Genomic DNA, 18356 nt, shown 5'->3' with positions numbered 1-18356 from the left:
TACAAATGAGTCAAATACTATGATTATAGGTGAAATATCATAAGCGATAATTTTACACGACACCTTCATTTTAAAAGAGTACCTAGCCGTAAAAAGTTAATAATTATGCAAATAAGAAGATAAAGCTTTCCCTTTCAACGCACACGTACCACCCGATAAGATCAACGTCCCTGATACCCCAAACCCCATACGAAGCAGTAATCGATAACGGGTTAAAATGTTAACTGAAAATGTCAATACACTTCACTACGGGACCCTAATAACCCATTACTGAGATCTGACAGTGAACCCCATTTGATCCCTTCAGCCACTGTTACTAAGCTGACCTTCCGATTTTCCCAAACTCAATTACAGCATGAAAAGTTGAAAATAATTTATTGTGTAAAAGATTTTTTTTTTGCAAAAAGGGACAAAGTATTTCATTTGATTACTCACTTAGTTCCTTTTTGAAGGGCACATTTTAGGTACCTACGTAGGGAGTGCGTATTTACGATTTTCCCTTTTGTTAGTAAGTCCGTTTTATTTAATTATCGTTGATAAGGTCAGCTTTAGAATTGTTCGGTAATTAGGTACACAGTACTGACGCCTGAACCCTTTCAAGTTAAGGACCTTTTCATAAAAGGTCACTTAATTTCCAAGTATTTATTAAATTTAAAATGTCATAGACATCAAATGGCATGCCTTAAATAACTGGCATATATAGTATGGAACTTTAAATAGCTTAAATATAGTATATAGTATATCACTGCTTACACCCACTTTAGATAGTAAGACATTATGTTTATTTTAGGCCTAAGATCTAATAGGTAACTATAAGATATTCACGGGCCTATATATATAGTGGGGATATATACCTAATATATTTGAACTATTAATAAACTTTCTCTATAATAATTCAAGTGTGATGTAATTGTTTATAATGATACTTGGAATTCTATACCGAGAGTACCCACATACGGCAGACTAAGCTGTCGCCCGACAGTTGACAAATATATATATATATTTTAAATCTTGATCCCAATAAAGGATACTAACCTACTACCTAAATACCTGATATTTGTAATGTTCGTGGTACCATCATCTTCAAATTGATTTATGAGCCTAAACAAGCTATCGGCCGACTAAAAGTTGGTAGTGTGCTACTCTTAGATAATGTAAAACACTGGAATAGAAATGGTTAAGCCTCTTTGATCACATACCCATAATTTTCTTTGAGATGTATTCTCAATACAATTTCAGTATCAATCAGTGTATATTTTAAAGGGCAAGATCTTATCTAAATTGGTACTATTGAAACAGAAAATTGTCAATTTACTCTATTTTGTGGTTTTCACGTGTGGAACGGGTTTTCAATTACTTTGGCTATCTGAATGGACTTTTCAGACGTTTTCAAGCGTCGCTGTAAATTATTGCTTCAGATATTGCTTGATTTTCAAGTTAGTCTTCGTCACGAGATTTAATCCTGGTTTTGATGTATTTTGTGTAGTTTAACTTTGATTTTATTGAAATTGTAGTGGGACCTACACTAATTGTTGACGCATCAATATTGTTCATACTGTACTTGCATTGTGTTCGCCTCCCCAGTTGTCCCGTATATCGCACTACCAACGCACGCTACTATATAAATATTGTGACTTTACTAAATCGTATGTAACCTAATTGGAGTCAGAAAATAAAAGTGTATTAATTAGTATTCGGTTTATTTACTTATCTCTGAACACGACACCCCACCATCTAAATTGGTGACCCCGTGTGGAGAAAGTGTGAACTGTAACCAGTGAATTTGGACTTGTAATTCAGTGAATCGGACGACCGGGGCAACTCACACAAGTGTACGTAGTGTCGGTTTAATATTAGTGCGCGTCAAATTAAGAAAATTATAATGTCGTCGGAAGACAAGAAGGTCGTTATTGAAGAACATCAACTGTCGTCCATCTCCATCACAGCTAGAATTCCGGAATTTTGGAAGAAGTCGCCTAGAACATGGTTTATCCAAGCAGAAGCAGTTCTAAATCCTCAGAAGATGTCCGACGAATCAAAGTACCAGGTCCTTATTTCAAAATTACCCCCGGACGCAGTTGAGCAAGTTACACAGATCCTTGTGGATCCCCCTGAGAAAAATAAATATGAGACCTTGAAGAATAAGTTGATATTTATATATCAAGAATCCGAAGAGCGGCAAGTAAAAAAACTCATTGGCGAAATGGAATTAGGCGACCAGAAACCATCACAATTACTAAGAAAAATGCAAGACCTAACCAGGGGACGAGTAAATAACGAAACACTCATAGTTATGTGGCAGAATCATTTACCAAATTCGGTGCGAGGAGTTTTAGCTGTAACGGAAGAAAAAGATTTAGAGAAATTAGCATCAATAGCGGATAAAATAATGGAAACGACGACTCCCATACACAGTGTTGCGACTGTCAAACAGGAACCAGGCCCATCGGGTTCTCAGGACCAAATTATTTCGGCAATAAACAAATTGAGTGATAGATTACAAAATTTAGAGTCAAGATCACGAGGCCGTTCAAATAACTGGCGAAGGAATAACTTTAGACGCAACAGATCCAGGTCAGGGTCAAGAAGTCGCACAAGGAAATTCGAAGATCCAAATTGGCTATGTTTTTACCATTATAAGTATCGCAGCAAGGCAACTAAATGCGTGGATCCATGTAACTGGAAGAAAAAACACGACAAGGACAAGCCAGCGGAAAACTAGAGTCGGTGCAGTCTGCGACGGGAGGCTGTGACCGTGCCTTCGGGAATCACCGTCTGTGTGTCAGAGACAGGAAATCGGGCTTAAACTTCTTAGTGGATAGTGGTGCAAACGTGTCAGTGTTACCGCGGAAAGTAGCCTACATGAAAGGTAATACAAGTGAGTGTTGTTATAAACTCTTTGCCGCAAATGGAACTCAGATTAACACGTATGGTACATTGTACTTAGAATTAGATTTAAATCTAAGACGAGCATTCCGTTGGTTATTTACATTAGCGGACGTACAGCAACCAATATTAGGTGCTGACTTCTTAGCTAATTTTCAGTTGTTAATTGACTTGAACGGACGAAGGTTAATCGATCAAATAACTAATTTAAGCACCAAAGGCAATCTTTCTAATTCTAGTGAGCCCACTTTGAAAACTATCGTAAATAATTGCCCTTATTATGATTTATTATGTGAATTTCCAGAACTAACTAAACCAGTTTCGTACAAAGAAACGCCTAAACATAATGTTTGTCATCACATTGAGACCACAGGACCTCCAGTGCACGCACGAGCCAGGCAGTTACCAGCAGACAGGTATGTAAAAGCTAAAAATGAGTTTAAGATTATGCAAGAGCTTGGGATTTGTAGGCCGAGTAAAAGCGCTTGGGCAAGTCCCTTGCATGTTGTTCCTAAGAAGGACGGGAATATTAGACCTTGTGGAGATTATAGACGTTTAAATGCGATTACCAAGCCTGATCGATATCCAGTTCCCCGTCTTCATGATTTTACGTATATGTTAGATAATAAAAAGGTTTTCTCAAAGCTAGATATAAATAGAGCCTATTATTGTGTGCCAGTTTCGGAAAATGACATTGAGAAAACTGCCGTCATAACACCGTTTGGTTTATTCGAATTCGTGCGTATGCCATTTGGATTAAGAAATGCTGCACAAACTTTTCAACGTTTTATGCATCATACTGTTTTACAAGACTTAGATTTTCTTTTCAATTACGTAGATGACGTCATCATTGCATCGGAAAATGAAGAGCAGCATAGAGAACATTTACGAAAAGTTTTTGAACGTTTTAATGAATATGGTATAACGATTAATTTTTCAAAGTGTAGTTTTGGTAAAGATAAATTAGAGTTTTTGGGTTTTGAGGTCTCTACAGAAGGAATCAAACCATTAGAAGATAAAGTTAAAGCGATTATTGATTTTCCAAAACCTGATACTATAGAGGAACTTAGAAGATTTTTAGGCATGTTAAATTTTTATAGAGCTCATATACCTCATTCAGCTGATCATCAGGCAGCGTTAAATAAATACTTAGGGAATTCAAAGCGTAAGGATAAAAGTAAAATCAATTGGACACCTGAAGCTACGGAAAATTTTGAAAAATGTAAAGATGATCTTAAAAATGCTACCTTATTGTATTTCCCATCGGCACATACACCTTTGTCATTGATGACGGACGCATCAGACACAAGTGTAGGTGCAGTATTGCAACAAAAAGTTGATGGCAATTGGAAACCTTTAGGATATTTTTCGAAAAAATTAACTGAAGCACAAAAGAAATATAGTACATATGATAGAGAACTTTTAGCAATTTATTTAGCAATCATACATTTTCGTAATTTAGTTGAAGGGCAAGAATTAATAATTTTTACAGATCATAAACCATTAACTTTCGCGTTTACTAAATTAGGTACCAATAGAGAAACTTCTAGGCGAACTAGGCAAATTATGTTTATTAGTGAATTTAGTACTGACATACGACACATTAGTGGAAATAATAATATAGTTGCTGACACATTATCTAGAGTTGAAACAATAACATGTCCCACGACGTTAGATTTCGCAGAACTCGCCACTGCGCAGGAAGTTGACGAACAGCTTGCAAAATTATTGAGGGCGTCAAACAACAACAGTAAAGTAATATTGAAACGTGTAACGTTACTCGATACTGATAAACATGTTTATTGCGAAATGTCTACTAATAGTGCAAGACCATATTTACCTGAAAAATTTCGTCGCTTAGCTTTTGATTCTATTCATAATTTAAGTCATCCTGGTATTAAGACAAGTAAAAAGTTAGTAAAAGATAGATATTTTTGGCCTGAAATGAATAGAGATATTGGTAAATGGGCTAAAACATGTGTAAAATGTCAAAGAGCGAAAGTTCAAAAACATACGGTTTCCGATTTAGAGTCCTTTAAAAGTACTAAACGTTTTGAGCATATACATATTGATATTATAGGACCGTTACCAACCTCGCCAGAAGGTTATAGATATTGTTTAACGATTATCGATAGATTCACTCGTTGGCCAGAGGCATTTCCACTAAAAGAGATAACTGCAGAAATCGTAGCGAAAACATTATATGAAGGTTGGATTAGTCGTTTTGGTTGTCCCATAAAGCTCACTAGTGACCAGGGTCGTCAGTTCGAAAGTAACTTATTCAAAGAATTAATGATCTTAATGGGAATTATAAAGACACGTACAACTCCGTATCATCCTCAATGTAATGGTTTAGTAGAACGTTGGCATAGATCTTTAAAAGCCGCGTTAATGGCTCGCTTAAATAATAAATGCTGGGTTGACGAATTGGCAACTGTAATGTTGGGGTTACGCACAACGATAAAATTAGATACAGGTGTAACCGCTGCACAAATGTTGTATGGCAGTAATATTAGATTACCCGGTGACTTTTATGATACAACTGATTTGAAAATTAGCGATTCTGAAAATTTCGTAAATAAGTTAAAAGTTGTAATTGACGGGTTAAAGCCATCTAATAGGAAAAATAAGTCACCAAATAAGATTTTTGTGCATAAAGACTTGTATGATTGTGAATATATTTTTATCCGTAATGACGCAGTACGGAAACCGTTACAACCACCATACGACGGACCATATCGCGTCATAAGTAGAGATAATAAAGTATTTTGTATTCAGTTGCCCGACCGACAAGTTAAAGTTTCTATAGATCGTCTGAAACCAGCGTACATGTTAATAGAGGATGAATCGCAATCTAAAGTAGTTGATAATAGTAATAGGGATACCGTTTGTCGAAAAGTTACGAAAAAAGTAACAATTCAAACGGACGAACCCGATAGTAAAGTTTATACTACGCGAACTGGTCGAGTAAGCAAGAAGCCATTGAAATACCGATAAATTATTTTATTGTTAAAATGTCAATTTTGCAGATTTATTTAGGACATTAGTTTCAAATTGTGGTATCGCGATCTTTAATTTCATTTACGTTGAGACGATACATCAGTATAGTGGACTAAATTAGCAAAATGGGCTCTAATCAAACGAAAGAGAACGTCATTGTAAACGAAAATGTATCTAATGTGGCCCACATGCATAATAAGCTAAATATTATTGGCATAGTGATGATAGTTATTATAATAATGTTAATCATGGTATTTGCCTACGCACTGAAACGAAGATTTATTAGAGGCGTGAGGAAATGGTTAAGAAAAGAAATGGTAGCCAGTTCTGTAGCCTTACCTAGTATTAAGGTCGAAACTGTGCAACCTCAACATACAATGAGTCCGCCGTCAACAGCCAAAGTTGTGCTTTGATAATAATATGCTGATCAAAAACCCTCGTTCTCTCAAGTGATATTATATTTGTGTGAATGTGTAGTGAATGTTAAACAGTAGTGAATGTATATTTTTTATGGCGTCATCATGTCGGATACTGGAGACTCTTGGTCATTCGTACGAGTAGGCCAAGCGTGTAATTTTATTTTTTAATATGTATAGCAGAGTAACCCGGCATGATAACTACCCTTAACGTATATCGTATATAATATAGATTATGTATATTTCATGTTACCTATTATGTATGTAATCACATTAAATGTCAAGACGGACTCTCTAGAAGTGTTCCGCAATTGTAATAGACGTATATGAGTAGTGTATTACATAGATTTAAGGCAGTTAGGCAGTGGGTCTACGTTTCCACTGGAGTACACGAATAAGACCCACGACTATGTACAGCTCGGTTATCGCAGAGCAGTTTTCAGTCATACACGTTGTGGAACGGACGCGTTTCGTGTTTCTCGTATATATGGTGTCGAGGTACTCATAGAATTATATTGGTACTGACTTTGCTAGACAGTTCTTCTGACGATGAATCCGAAAGTCATAGGACAATGCTTCTTCTGTCAACGTGGGCCGTGCCACGCTATACATAGTCGTGGGTCATATTCGTGTACTTCAGTGGAAACGTAGACCCACGTTGTCAAACAAAGGAATACACGCAGCTAAAATGCGCCGCGTGTCCGTGCACAGCGTGCACTGCGGTGGAGCCGCGCCTTAACCATGGCCTAAAGATTTTTGTATTTATAAGAAAAGGTTTAACTTTGTTACTTATTTTGTGATAAAAAAGCATCCTACGGTCCATTCATCTATTCTCATATTTCGATTTTTCCGATAAATTGAGGTTACAAATGAAAACCACTAAACTTCCAGAGCAAAATCGTTTCCAAATAAATTGCTAGTTATTCACGTTTCAAATATAACTATTTATATCAGTAAATAGATATAATTTTGTATATAGATACAGTCCGGCGGGCCGCGATTTGGACCCGTGTCACCAGACAGGCTGGCCACGAATACTAATATCAGTGTTAATTCAAATCAAAAGCCATTTAGCTGAATAATATTATGAAGGACCAGGAGTGACAGACAGACAGATATACCTACTCAATCGTGTATCTGCAATACTAATACTTCTAGTCTGCTAGTTCAAGTACATGCCATGAAAATAAACGTAGATTTAATGTTATACTCCATTCGTAGGTAGTAGGCTCTTAACTAAAGGCAAACAATCTTAACTTTCTTTGGAAATACATATTGAAAAAATGCTTAAAATAATGACTCAATTGATTAAGTAGTAACACATACTATTTTTAAACTAAAGTTTATAAATCATACCAAGATTTTACTTTTATAGGCCTTTAGTAACGCGCCTTGTCAAATGGAGCATAATGCAGAGATGCTGGCTGACTTTACGACATTAAACAAATGAAGTACGAATTATTTAAAACCAAGAAAAAGATAATAAGACACATAAATAATTTTATTTACTTTTATGAAATTATATAGATACCGCATTTGAAATTCAGAATGCCACAAAATACGTAGTTTGAATAACTTTATAATAAACTTAATTGAGTTTCTATTTTTGTGAATTCTTTCTTTCTTTGAGAACCGAGTTCGTATGTTCACAGAATATTAATGTTGCTATCATAAACTAAATTAAGTTGAGAATTTTATTTAAGGCTACATCATATACCTAGTTTTTCAGTACTCATTATTAGGTTTCTGTTATGAAATATTATTATACTCGAAGATGGTTCGTTAAGCAATTAATTGCAGAAAGACTTGAAAAGAATAGCTGATATTTTCTTGGCTCAAGTATAATGAAAAAAAAAGAATGGTCTTGTCTCAAAAATGTAGGTATAAATAATTATCTGATTTAGGTATCTGGTATGTGGTACCTATACAATATAATTATCCCGGTAGCGTTTACACACATCCAAAAATACGGTGGATTTCCCCTACTTTTACAACTTGCAAATATTTGCCTCGCAATATTTGACAAATATTATAATATTTGCCTCGCCTCGCCTCCTGTAGTAAACTTGTAAACAGCTCGTAAACGCACAGTGATTTTCTTTATGTGTGTGCAAACGTACGTTAGGGAAACTATGAAATGTTCATTTTAATTTTAAGTTATGTATGAAGAATGAAAATGTTATCAAAAAAAATATGAGCTGATTTTAGATCTGGTTTCTTGGCCACTTTAGTGTGCCTAATGTTTTTCATGAATTACTACAATTTACTACATTATTATTAGTGGCAATGCAAGAAAATCTGTTCTGTACTTTTTAAAGCTTATCGCGGGTTAACAAACAGATACCTACTTTTCAGAGGATACCGTTTTGTAATTATGTAATCATATATGTAATATCGATTGCAATTTGATACAAATTCGTATATACTCAGTGGATTCCAAGCAAATATTTGACCTAGTTATCGATACAGCGAGTGAACTATGAAAATTCCATTCCCGTTCTACAAAAGGTTTTGGATTTAAAGGAACGTAACACGATGCTTGAATTTTACTGGTTTTCTTCTAAAACTGATAAGTGTATGTTAAAGAGATCTTGTTACCAAAGGAACAGCCTTAAAAAGGCTAAAGCTATCGCTACCGTTTAGAAAACCGTATAATTCCGAAGTTTACTACCTTGCTTTTCCGTCGGGGGTTAAAAAATACCAAGAAAATAAAAAGAAAGAGAATTACCAGTTGCATTAAGTAACATTAAAGCTCTTCACGAATGCACACAATATCACACAAACATGACATTAATTCTATGCACTTCAAGCTAACCCAAATCCAGCGAAAGCATCGCTTTAAGAGTACACACTAGAGTGCAGACTAAATAGTCGGCGGACAGTTGACCCGACGGAAGGCAAAACATTTTTTTAAAGAAAATCTTGATTCCAATGGATGTTTTCAGTCGGTTTAATACCGACTACCTGATTATGTAATGTGCGTACATCATCGTGTGCGTATAATCCATCTTCATACTGATTTATGAGCCCCAAGAAACTATCGGCCGACTAAAAGTCTCTAGTCTGCAGGTACTGTTAAAGCGCTCGCTACACTTACGACAGCATGTCTGCGTTACGGTTAGTTTCTTAGCAAATGAGCCTTGGAGAGATACTGAAAAAAAATCTCAGTAGTGTAGTTTAAATTTGTGTGCAAAATAAACATCCATGGTTATTTTAAATTGTACAAATAGTTCTAATTTTCATCTTGTTAACATTGCATATGGTCTCCCTTTCTTTAGTTGCTTTTGATATACATAGGTATTTTTTTGTAACTAAATAACATTTATGTAACAACATTTGACTGATTTGACAAACATTCAAGAATTTTTTTCTTGGAATCTTAGAGTCCTTACAAAATTGTTCTGTAAAGAGTACGTATTTTCAAAGTTTCTCGAAATACACCTTCTCTGTCCTTCATCCCATCATATATAGTGGTTCATCCTGGGTAGAAAGGAGCACGTCCATGTGGTTTGGGACTGTCCTTTCACGAACTTTTTACGCAATTTCGGGGAAGTGACTAACATTATTTCGCACTTTCGTCCGCGGAACGTGCTAAACACAATTGCCCCTTTTTTTGGGCACATCTGACACTCGGAGTGTCAAAGGGGAAAAATGTGGAAAGTAGGTAATTTATTTGATATTACTTCGTGTAATTTTCTAAGTTTTATAAAGATTTACCTACGGTTAGATTATATTATGCAAATTGATTTTAATTTTCTGTCGGTAGGTCAACTGCAGAAAAAAATTGCAGTCAGTAATTTCGGTGGTTTCTAAATTAAATTCCAAAAAAGATTACTGTAAATGTCTCAATCATAACACGGATTAAACATACACTTATATTGTAAAGTGATATTTCACTATAGTAGGCCACTTGCAAATTGTATTATTTAATAACAGTCCATTAGTCCACGTTGACCTATGACTTACAACGATAATGACAGATAAGTGCTATCATTATAATCTTAGATATTGTTCGAGTGCTGTAATTGAGCTTAATAGCGAATATTATGATTTCAGATTTAAGTCAGTTACTATATTTAGTTGTGATCTAGTTTTATAAATAAACAACGGTAAATCGAATTCATAGTTCACATATGTACGCTGGTAGCTTCTTTAGACGTGGGCATTGGAAGATGAGTTTAATTACCTAAAATCTTGATCTCGAAGAGGCATGATAAGGGCGAATGACGAAGGGCTGCGGGATTGTTCGAAAGAGTTGCCGCTGTCCTGGTACATAAAAGGCCTACGAAGGAAAACGATGGATGTTAGTCAGTAAAAGACTGAGACTCCCTCACCGCTGCTAACCCACAGCGGGAGGAGTCATTTGATGATTTTTGCCATCGCTAAAAAAAAGGGCGAATGATAAACAGAAGAAATACCTACCTCTTAGACATATTAATAATAGTAGTTTTCAGTAGTATCAGATGAATACGCCTTGTAGGCAAGTAAGAATAAATTCATACTAATTACTTAATTACAAAGCTCCCAAAATGTGAAAAGGCTTTCACAAATAAAAACACGAACTTTCAGCGATGCGAACACAGACTTTTCTACAAAGTAAAAACATAACAAAGGCACAATATGACTTAATTAGATGATAATTTTATACCTACAACACGGCCTGACTTCAATGGAAACCTTTTGAAACAGGTCTATCCCTGGATACTGGCCAATATGGGAGGCAAACAAAGCCTCGAGGAAGGTTAATATCGCCATAACTCAACCGTATGGCTACTTCATCATACATACTTGTTATAAATCTACATGATTTATCACTACGCTATTCTTTTTATTAAAAGTTAAAAAGGACGTAAGTTCAGTTCACCAACATGAAGATATGTCCCTTCTGTCATATGCATAACTCTATTCCTCCCTTAGGAATTGTACTCTAAGAAGTGATCTGAAAAATATGTAGGTACCTAAGACCTTTTCGCATAAGCTACTGTTGTTCCAACTGAGCGATAGTTCGGCAATTATTTATCGATATCGATAGGATAGGTAAATAACTAGTTTTAGTGTTATCGATGGAGTTATGGAACTTCTATTGGCAGTAATTATTGAAGTAGTTTAGATTGGCGTGATGTATCGCCAATTATATTGCTCCCACGTATTTGTTAGTGAGTTCGGACTCGGTACACTTCTGAGCAATCATTTTGACCCAATTAGAAAAACAGTTTTTCAAGCTAACGTATTTTTCATGAAATAAGACTGGAAACTGCTCTGGGTCTATTAAAATTTTTTGCGTGTTCATTTTTTTACTCTAAAATGTGTTCTTTTGTCACTTCTACATATTCGGTTTTATGTAGAAGTGACAAAATGTATCATTATCATCGTCATCAGCCTTTTCATTTCAATGTCAAACTGCAGGGCACAACTTTTTCTCATACAGAGAACTCTCTCATACTGTTACTCGCCACGCTCGCTGAAGGTACATTTGACCTACCTGGTTCACTTGCAACACTAAATGCACTTGTTTCAAATCTGTGTGTCATAAAAAAAAAAAAAAAACAGAACTGGGTATAGTTTGCGTTGTTCCAATATGTCTTGTGATACCAAAGCTCTCAGTCAAAATAATCAGATATCCAAGATAGTTGGTAGAAGCGAGGATTTTTATTTGAAACCATTTTGTGTTACGACGCTTTTACAGGGCGAGATTTTAGTATTCTAGATTCTGAGAGTCGCGGTTTAATCAAATTTCCCGTCAGACTTGATAGCCCTGAGTTTTTTTTCTTTGTCTAGGGTGTCCACAGTTTTTAAACGGTTTTATTTAGCTCACCCTGTTTGTTTTATTTATTTTTTCTTGGGTCAAATTTAATAATTCAAATTTAAGTATCTTCTTGTTGTCAGATTGATCTGAAATTTGGTACACACCTTGAATTCCGATGACAATACAATATAGTAATATTAATAACATTGTAAATCCAAGATGGCCGCCGGTACAAAATGGCGGATTTTTTCCACAACCCCCTCAATATGGGTATCAAATAAAAGGGCTAGTCAAGTAGAATACTGTCAGCAACCCCAGCGGGGCCCAACAGCGCCAAGGCCTGCCTGGGCTGGGGGATTGTTCGAAAGAGTTACCGTGGTCTTGGTATATAAAAGGCCTACGACGAAACAAGGGTTTTTTAGTCAGTAAGAGTTTGGCACTCCCTCACATCTGCTGACCCATATATAGAATGAGGAATATTCGGTATTTTCATTAAATACTAAAAACTAGAAAATAAAAAATCGGTAAAAAAACTTTTAAGTTAAACGGTTTTATCTTATGCGCACTGAAAACTAGAAAATAAATTAAAAAAAAACTGTTACTTACCTTAAACCTACGTAGGTGGTCCCGGTCATATTAGACTAAAATAAAAACGTGGGGCCCTCTGAAATCCTACCTATGGCAAAGCATATCTTTATACTTTGGTAGATCGTGAGCTCGGCGTTCGCTGGTGAAGCCGCTACGGCTGATTATTGATTGTCAAAATCTCCAGTTTCGATGATAGTACGTCGATGCAATCCACACCTATTACACCTCTAGCTAGAAGAAAGTATTACAGCAATAGTTAGGTAATAGGCCCCACGTTTTTATTTTAGTCTAATATGACCGGGACCACCTACGTAGGTTTAAGGTAAGTAACAGTTTTTTTTTAATTTATTTTCTAGTTTTCAGTGCGCATAAGATAAAACCGTTTAACTTAAAAGTTTTTTTACCGATTTTTTTTTCGTAACTTAGGACTGAATGAAAAATAGTGTTATAAGTAAGTAGGATAGGGTGCAGATATATTGTATTTTTTTTTGTTTTCATTCATAAGTACATTGATTTTTGTTCAGTTTATATACCTATTTCAAACTTTATGTACAATGGCGGACTTAACTCCTTAGGCGTTCTCTGCTAGTCTACCTTTGGGTGTTGTATAATTATAATTCCTAGATTTCTCTTTTGTTTTGTTGTTGCTCATGTCAATTATCTAAAAATCCTACTTTATATTATAAATGTGAAAGTTTGTGAGAATGTATGGATGTATGTTTGTTATTCAATCACGCAAAAACGGCTGAACCGATTTCATTGAAATTTGGTATGTAGATAGGTGATACCCTGGATTAACACATAGGCTACTTTTTATCAACACACCACGCGGGCGAAGCCGCTGGCGGAAGCTAGTACAGAATAAAGTAAGACAGTTATCATTCCAAGATAAAAAGGTAGGTAGCAACCCGACCTTAAAAATCAAAGTAAAAAAATATCAAAGAACAAAAAGGACTTTATACGGTCCAAAAATCGAGAGATATTGCCCCAAAGATATTACAGGACATATTTTAAAAATCACAGCCAACATTGTGACAAGAAAATTAATTAAGGAAAAACGCAATTTCTTACAAAAATTGCTTGGCTCTTCCGTCGCCATGATAATCTACACTGGATTGAATTTTAATGGCGTACTAATGTATTTTTAAGTTAGTTTATTTGTTGAACTAAATTAATGTCGGTGATATGTGTCATGGCTATGCTGATAAATAATTCAGTGTAATTTTGTGTTGTTGTTTTTTTAACTCACTTCCCAATAATAAGGTTTTCAATTTATCGTTTTTTTTTCTATCTGGATTTCTATGTGGTGGGTGTTTTCGTACATTCGGTCGCTGGCTTTATAATGTAAGGAAGAAGAACAAATGAAAAACAATGAAATGAATTCCATACATTTATTCTAATATTCTCTTCTTTGATACAGTGTATAAACAGTGCAGTTTCTCATATGGTATTTCACTACAGTATGATATTTCTATAGATAAAATACCATACAAGACTACTTTCGAAGTACATGCTTTAGTTTTAAAAATACACATAAAACACATGTTGACTAGAGTTTGACTCCAATCTGGTTTGGCACCTTTATGCTAGATCATATCAAATGTTTTGAACATACAATATACACTTAGGTTTGAGTCGCACTGGCACGAAGTCGACACGAAACATTATTAAAAAACGTACACTTTAACACAAAGCAGCCCGGAGTTAGGGAGTTGGTGATTGATACAGGCATGTCTTAAATATGCCCATGTCTTGAGAGCACAAAAATGTTGGCTCTGCGCTTGATACCTAATTCTCCGGTGGTGTCATATTACAGTCCCGTCGGGCTATGAGAGTGAGTGAGAGAATAGAAAGTGCACCAGTGTTCATGAAATATTTTGGTTTTACAGGCTCTTATGAAAAGATGATCTCCTTAGGGAGAACAGGCTACAATAACACTAGTCAATAGCATTTTTAGTGCAAAGGTGAAATATATAGTTTCTTTTAGAATATTTGAAAAAAATATACACTAATTTGTAGATCAGTGTAATCAGACCGATTGCCATAATATTATGTACTACGCAGTATCTTATGTTTTACTTCGACATCATGCCAGTATGAAACAAACTTTATCGAACAATGACATACATTAAAACTATTTACAACAAGTTTGGTTCAAGAGATCTATACCGTCGTACAAAATAGTAGACCGAAAATGTAGATACTTTTCTAAATAGTCCCTGTATCTCGTTCGCTACTTACTCGTTACGATAAAACACATTTTTTCATATTAGGGAAAGAAAAAATAATTTTCTAGATCAAAATAAAGAAGCTCTTTTCGTTGCTATTTTGCGGCAATTGGGATTTAAATTGAAAAAGCCTATCTATTGACGTAGGTAAAGTATTCATTAACTTAAGCAGGGGGTAGATGGAATCACAATTTTTCTTTGGATAATTATTTTGGTGGCAGCATAGGCAGTATATACTTAATTAATAAAAAAAAGGTTTTTATCTTTCCCCCACTCTTTTGGGGGATGCCGATTAAACTGTTAAACATCGAAGTCAAAGAAAGACTCGAAATATTTGCGTCTTATATCTTTATCGACTAGAATTTGGTACAAGGTTTTCAACTATGTATAAGCAATTTGTCAGAGGCAATTGATAAAATAAGTATACTACACATCGGGACGGGTTTTTTTAACTAGAAGTATTTTTTCAATTAACATTTAGTTTTTTTTTAGACAATAAAACAAGCGTAGTTACCGAATGTTTTGAACTTATTTTCTTACACGTATTTGAAATTAATAGAAACAAAATACTGCAACGTAACTGTCAGTTTCGCTCATCAAATATTTTCAAGAGTAAAAATTAATTTTTAATTCAGGGCATTCCTTAAACAATCTTAATAATTAATTAATCAATTCGTCGTAATAATCATAGTTAGTCTAAAATATTTCACATTTATTAAAATTACACAGTATACATGTAGGTACATATAAAACTTCTTTTATACATTCTTAATCTAATTTCGTGTACTTTTCTCGATAAATTCCTGGTCTTAACTAGCTTCGTAAAAATCTTTGTCTGGTTTGTTACATAATTTTACCCGACTGCGCAACGCCAAAGAGTGTAATGTGTTACTTACAGTGCTTGTCAAATAACTTTGTTCGTCTGAAGACAGCCACTCGCTGCCTTGCCTATGTGCAGTAGGGATTTCTTGGTACATTTGACCATCTCGATACTAGACAATGTAGCCAATTTCAGAGTAATGCAGTCATTTGTAATGTATTGTAGTTTCTGTAGAGTTTTACTGCTGCCGTATTGCCGAAAGTACTGGTACTTAGCTACTTCCGCTTAGACTGGAAGCCGACCCCAAGATAGTTGGGAAAATGGTTCGGAGGATGATGATACTGCTGCCGTATTTTGACACACATTGCCGTTGGCAGTGCCGCCGGTTTTACCGAGCGGCATGCCGGCGGCATGTAAAATACAAGTTTATGCTGTTCGGCAGTAGTAATACACCCCGACATTGTGTGTAGCAGCCTTAAGAACTCCCGCATACTACAGACTAAACTGTCGGTCGATGGAAAAAAATAAATATTTCAGATTATAATACAAGCTTGTTTTTTGGTATACTCATAACTCTACAAAAAGGTATCCTCTCGTCTTCTGTGTACTGGATGGCAGTTGTTATTCAGCTGTTGGTCCGGTAAGTGTAGACGAACCTTCTTAGAGTTTGTGCTGTTGCATTGGTGGAGACGTTGCTTTGGGAATTTCACGCTGTCGTCTTTTACCTGGGCCAAGGGAAATGAGATTTTAGAATATAATTTCGGAGCAAGATATGCGCAAAAAACGTTGCTACTAAAATGGTATCTAATTTCAGTCATATTCATTATCAAATTCAGTTACGTGGTTTTATAGACATAAGAAGGGGTGACAGAGGTGGGTAAGAATATTTTTGGATGGAGAGGAAGAGCTAGACAGAAGAAAAACATGGATTGTTGATGGTTGAAAAGATGGATAAATTGTGTAAGTGTTTTGTTTATACATATGAACAATTTCTGGAAAACATGTAAATGATACAGTGGTTAAAAGAACAGTGTTTGAAACTCAGCATGACATAGTTTGACATAGTGAAATACTCGAATCGTAATACTTGAATAAAACTAATTTACACGTTCAGAACTAAACTAACAAAGTTTGGTAATAAACTTGGGAACTCGCACAAATTATTTCATCATCGGAACAGAATTTGCACGATCGAATTATTAAAATTGTTACAGATATTGGAATCAATTTCTTTGAAAGCAATAAAACAGGAGGGGAAAGTAGGAAAATTTTAATTACCCTCTAAGAACTTTTTGCGTAGTTGAAAATTCAAAGTAATTTATTTTCTACGGCGAATTTCCCTTCGGTTTTTTCGAGCGACAATGCTCGATTCGCATGGGCGATGTCGCGTACACGTATATAATTATAATAATACGCAACAGTAAACAATTGACGAATGCGTTACGAATTGTGAACAACCGCGTGACTGATTTTCTGGAATGTGTGTCAAAAAAATCTGCCAGAAGTGAATTCAAGGAAACGGACAAACAAACCCTTCAGATTCGTAGAATATGAGTATAGAATTATAAAAAAAAAAAACTCACTCGTATAGTCAACTCGTGCCTCGTTCTTCGATGTGATGACGTCAGTAACTCTGTGTGGGCTCGCGATTCGTTGCCCGTCGGGCTGTCGCTCGCTCGCACCCAGCACCATAACCATTTGTATGGTGGTATGTTCCTGTTGAAGGTAGGGGGATTATTGAACTTATTTGTGAGAAAGTGGGGTAAAAAGATAATTTTTTTTAGGCGTTGAGGAAATGGTCCTGAAATATACCTAACTTATTTTAGTCTTTGAAGTTTGACTAACGGCTGTCCCCAATATTTTATCTAATGTCTTGCTCAATAGAATTGTAATTTTGACATAAACTCTTATAATACGCAATGTCAAATTCATTTCTCTGGCAAGAAAAACAAACAACAGTTATATAGGTAGAATATTGAGTACGGTCGTTAGTAATTTAAGTACAAGTAACTAGCCGTTTTCCCGCCGTACCTGTATCGTTATAAAATATAGACTAAAATAGAAACGCCTCCTCTTTACAATACAAGACTACATGTAAACATCTGTTATACGCCATTATGAAAATAAGAACAATAATTCCAAGCCTTTCATTTCTCCAGTTAATCATTAAACTGACGAATACCTACAGAAGATCTAATTACAAAACCACTTACAAATACGAACTGGCACTTATGTAAATTAATAATTTTCAATCGGCGGGCTTAATTAATCCAATGAGAAAATTGAGGAGCAAAGTTAACGTCTTTTGTAAATATAATATTGTGTAGATACGTAAAAGCTTAAAATGTTTCCCCAAAGCGTAATTAGGACTTTCTTCTTTTGAGTTTATGGCAAGTTAAAATATTTTTACGTGTTTTAAAATCTACGATAGAACCGTTGCTTTTTAATGAGCTTTATAAGGTGCACTAAAATAATAATCACAAAAAAACTGATTAGTGAAACCCATTCGGTTTCGACTTACATATGTTCATTAATTAAGGTTTTTTTGAATGTCAGTGGATTTCAAGTTAAAACGTTTGTAAAAATTATACGAGACTTTACTAAATCAATCGCTCCTTGTAAAACACTGGTACCTACTCAGCTGCAGCTGGTTAGATTGGAAGCCGACCCCA

General features: G+C 35.2%; 1 protein-coding gene across 1 annotated transcript in view; it reads right to left on the bottom strand.

Moving 5' to 3' along the window:
- Window positions 1-14013: 14013 nt before the first annotated feature.
- LOC124630472 (cardioacceleratory peptide receptor-like) overlaps window positions 14014-18356 on the bottom strand; it is a 67108-nt gene continuing 62765 nt past the window's right edge. The window contains exons 10-11 of the mRNA XM_047164392.1: window positions 17268-17400; window positions 14014-16409 (exon numbers count right to left, since the gene is read on the bottom strand). Of these exons, the coding sequence (XP_047020348.1) occupies window positions 16260-16409; window positions 17268-17400 (283 nt within the window). The 3' untranslated portion in view covers window positions 14014-16259. The remainder of the gene's footprint in view (window positions 16410-17267; window positions 17401-18356) is intronic.

This window comes from Helicoverpa zea, chromosome 5 (genome assembly GCF_022581195.2).
Source record: "Helicoverpa zea isolate HzStark_Cry1AcR chromosome 5, ilHelZeax1.1, whole genome shotgun sequence".
Taxonomy (NCBI): Eukaryota; Metazoa; Arthropoda; class Insecta; order Lepidoptera; family Noctuidae; genus Helicoverpa; species Helicoverpa zea.
The sequence above is the reverse complement of the archived record's forward strand: the minus strand, read 5'-3'. Positions and strand labels throughout refer to the sequence as shown.